The sequence below is a fragment of the Labrus mixtus genome, unplaced genomic scaffold, assembly GCF_963584025.1.
Source record: "Labrus mixtus unplaced genomic scaffold, fLabMix1.1 SCAFFOLD_213, whole genome shotgun sequence".
NCBI classification, from domain to species: Eukaryota; Metazoa; Chordata; class Actinopteri; order Labriformes; family Labridae; genus Labrus; species Labrus mixtus.
Genome location: NW_026870094.1, coordinates 6,269 through 10,000, shown reverse-complemented (window position 1 = coordinate 10,000; position 3,732 = coordinate 6,269). Strand labels below are relative to the sequence as shown.

The following is a 3,732-nucleotide window of genomic DNA, read 5'->3' as shown; positions in this document are numbered from 1 at the left end:
CAGCCAATCACAGAGCTGTATTATAGAGACACACAAGGCAACAACAACGGGCTCTTAATAAGTCTATAAAAAATTTTTTACGGCTGTTTCTTTGGTTTTTAATTTAACGTCATGATAGTAAAAATCTGGTCTCAAACGCCCTCTAGTGGACGAAGAGGACATGACTCGAGGCTGATCAGTGCTTCCTCTCCTCCTGTAGAGCGTTGGTGTGAGCGTTATGGAGACCTGCAGGGGGAGCTGTTGTGTGTGGAGCTGGAGAAGGAGCGGCAGGGTTTGGGTCTCAGCCTGGCGGGAAACAGGGATCGATCCCGCCTCAGCATCTTCGTGGTGGGACTCCATCAGGGCGGGCCGGCCGCTCGAGACGGACGAATCAGAGTGGGAGACGAGCTGCTGGAGGTGAGAGCAGATCACACACTTTACTTTATTATTTATTTGACACTTTATTACATCCTATGAGGTAACGTCACACAACATGTCGAGGTCAACATGCATCCAACACTTTCAAAATCTGCATCGTCATCAGATGAATCTAAAGCGTTGTCACTGTGAGCGTATGACGCCATGAAAAGGTTCATTTAGCCCACGTTAGCAGTTAGCTCAGAATGCTAGCTGAAGCCATGCTAGGGGTTTCACACAGCTGCTCGCATGGATGGAGATTGTTGTTTGAAGATGATGCAGGTCTTTCACTTTGAGTCCTTCGAGATCTGATGTTTGACGTTCTGTATTTAACAGTAAAATGTGATCGTACAGACGGAGTAACGGCCGATCTCAGAGCTTTACTCACACGTGTGTTTGTGTCTCCAACATCAGTTCAGGGAAAAAACATTTCAAAAAGATCCTCCACAAACTTTACATCCAATAATTTCATATTTCATCAGATCAGCTGATGAGACGAACAACGTTACATCATCTGCAAAATCTCAATCTGTGTGTGTGTGTGTGTGTGTGTGTGTGTGTGTGTGTGTGTGTGTGTGTGTGTGTGTGTGTGTGTGTGAGGGGGGTTTTCCAATTCATTCCCATAAATATTAAATAGGAGAAACAGTGAGATTCTCTCGCTGCTCGATGCTCGCCCTCCTCCTCATTACAGTCATGTCAGCGCTCCGTGAAAAATTGATGCCCAGCCGGCGAGGAAAGCCTGGACTATTACACACACACACACACACACACACACACACACACACACACAGACACACACACACACAGCTAACTGCATTGATGAAAGATACAAACAGAGGCATTAGAGGAAAATCCATACTGTGGGAAGGGACACACACACACACACACACACACACACACACACACACTGTGCATGTATGTAACCGCTTCATGCATAATAAAAATGTGATATAACTGAACATTTTCATCATGCAACTGACTTTTGCAAAGATGGAAAAACAATCAAAGAAGTCGTTTTCTTTCTCATGGACGTTTCATCGCCCAAAACACTAAAAAAAAATCCACAACATATCAAGAACTCTGCTGCTCGCCTTCTCACACACTCCCGCACCCTTGACCACATCACGCCCGTCCTTCATAACCTCCACTGGCTCCCCATCCCCACAGCGTATCCACTTCAAACTCCTCATCCTCACCTACAAAGCCCTCCACAACCTGCCCTGTTACGATTTATTGCATTTTTAGGCTTTTATTTTGAAGGTTTGTCCTGTCCTAAGCTGAGAGTACTCTACTTCCTGTGTGCTTTTATTTTGAAAAATAGTAAGGCCTTCCTGTAGAGTGAAAGTTAGGACATGAAGTTTAGCACAGAAACAGAAAGTGGTTAGGGATCCCAAAGTGAGGTCAAACAGCTCAAAGGAACGGTTACAAAGGTCAATGTGTGATGTCATAAGGTCAATGTGTGATGTCATAAGGTCAATGTGTGATGTCATAAGGTCAATGTGTGATGTCATAGCATGAGAATAATTGACATTAAGTAATATAATAAATAAATGATTCATTTCTCTCTTTCTGTCTGTGTGTCAGATCAACAACCAGGTCCTGTACGGGCGGAGTCACCAGAACGCCTCGGCCATCATTAAGAGCGCCGCCTCCAAGGTGAAACTCATCCTGCTCAGGTAGGACTGCAAGGCATGCTGGGAAACGGTTTTATTTTTCTCAGACGCTCTGATGTTACAGTTCAGGAGAGAAGCAGGTAGAATCATGCAGGGAGGGGGCGATGCGTTCAGGGAGCGCAGGACGTGACATGTTTCTTAAATTCTCTTTTCAATTAAAACGCTGCCGTCACCTGAAATCCCCGAGCCGAGCCGAGCGTGTTCCTCACCCCTGATGTGTCTTTATTTGATCTGAAGCGTCTTTTTTCTGTGAGCACAAAAGACGTTTTCAGGCTTTTTACACGCCGCTGACGGAGGGAGACGACTGTTTACTTCACTGACGCCTCCGCTGCCTTCGTTTTCTCTCATCCTCCTCTGGATCTGATCAGATGAAACTGTATCGATCCAGAGGATGAAACGGGGTCGTGACAGCAGCAGGAGAGAGAGGAGAATCAAAGAGAGAAGAGAAACACAGCAGCAGATCCAACATGGCTGCTTCATACAGACACAGTGTTTAAAGGTTTCTGTAACATGAAGAATAATAAGATCTGTACAAAGTGACTTCAAGATAAAAACAATATTTAGAGTTATGAATAAATGAGCTGAACAGATATTCCCTCTGAGCCGCTCCATCAGGTCACTTTTAATTATTCAGCCTCCAATCACACGTGGAGAGACACGGGGGGGGGGTCTCTATAAGGATAGCTCAGCTGTTCTGATAACACTTCTTTAACCACCGTGGGTTCCCGTGTGGCGCCCTCTACAGTCTGTTTGGAGAATCCCTTTGGAGGATTTCAAGGGTCCTCAAGGTGAACTGCCCTCGTCTGTTTCAGTGAACCTTCAACAGAAAATGTTCAAGGAGTCCCTTGAGTGTCTGTTCAAAGGTAACATTGACTACCTGACCTTCAAGGTGATGTCAAGCACCTGATGGGGGGCCCCTTCAAGTCCCTTTTCTAAGGTTTCAAGGCTTGTTTAAGGGCCTGTTTCAAGGTATCCTTCCATCCTTTATGCAGCTACTTCAGGAAACTGTTTTTGCATCTTCAGCCTGCTCACTCTTCCAGGTTCACAAGCACCTTTTCCAGGTTTCCCAATGTGCATTTTTTAAATCTCCTTTAAGCACGTTTATTAAGGTTCTCTCTGGCATCTACATTCAAGCACCTTTTAGAGAATGTTTCCAGGTTCCCTGTAAGGTTCTCAAACTTTGTAGTAATGGGTTTCTGGAGAGCGGACCAGCTGCTGAATGATTCAGAGACTTTCATCCAATCAGAGAGGCCCCCCAGGATCCCTGAAGCCGGGATCCCTGAAGACGGGATCCCTGAAGCCGGGATCCATGAAGCCGGGATCCCTGAAGACGGGATCCCTGAAGCCGGGATCCCTGAAGACGGGATCCATGAAGCCGGGATCCATGAAGCCGGGATCCCTGAAGACGGGATCCCTGAAGACGGGATCCCTGAAGACGGGATCCATGAAGCCGGGATCCATGAAGCCGGGATCCCTGAAGACGGGATCCATGAAGCCGGGATCCCTGAAGACGGGATCCCTGAAGACGGAATCCATGAAGCCGGGATCCCTGAAGACGGGATCCCTGAAGACGGGATCCATGAAGCCGGGATCCCTGAAGCCGGGATCCCTGAAGACGGGATCCATGAAGCCGGGATCCCTGAAGACGGGATCCCTGAAGACG

General features: G+C 47.0%; 1 protein-coding gene across 1 annotated transcript in view; it reads left to right on the top strand.

The window, feature by feature from the left end:
• The window catches only part of LOC132960623 (inaD-like protein), an 18,782-nt gene extending 16,671 nt beyond the window's left edge, over positions 1–2,111 (top strand). Inside the window, exons 2-3 of the mRNA XM_061033226.1 lie at positions 200–396; positions 1,981–2,111. Coding sequence (XP_060889209.1) covers positions 200–396; positions 1,981–2,076 — 293 coding nt within the window. The 3' untranslated portion in view covers positions 2,077–2,111. The remainder of the gene's footprint in view (positions 1–199; positions 397–1,980) is intronic.
• The last annotated feature ends 1,621 nt before the right edge of the window (positions 2,112–3,732 follow it).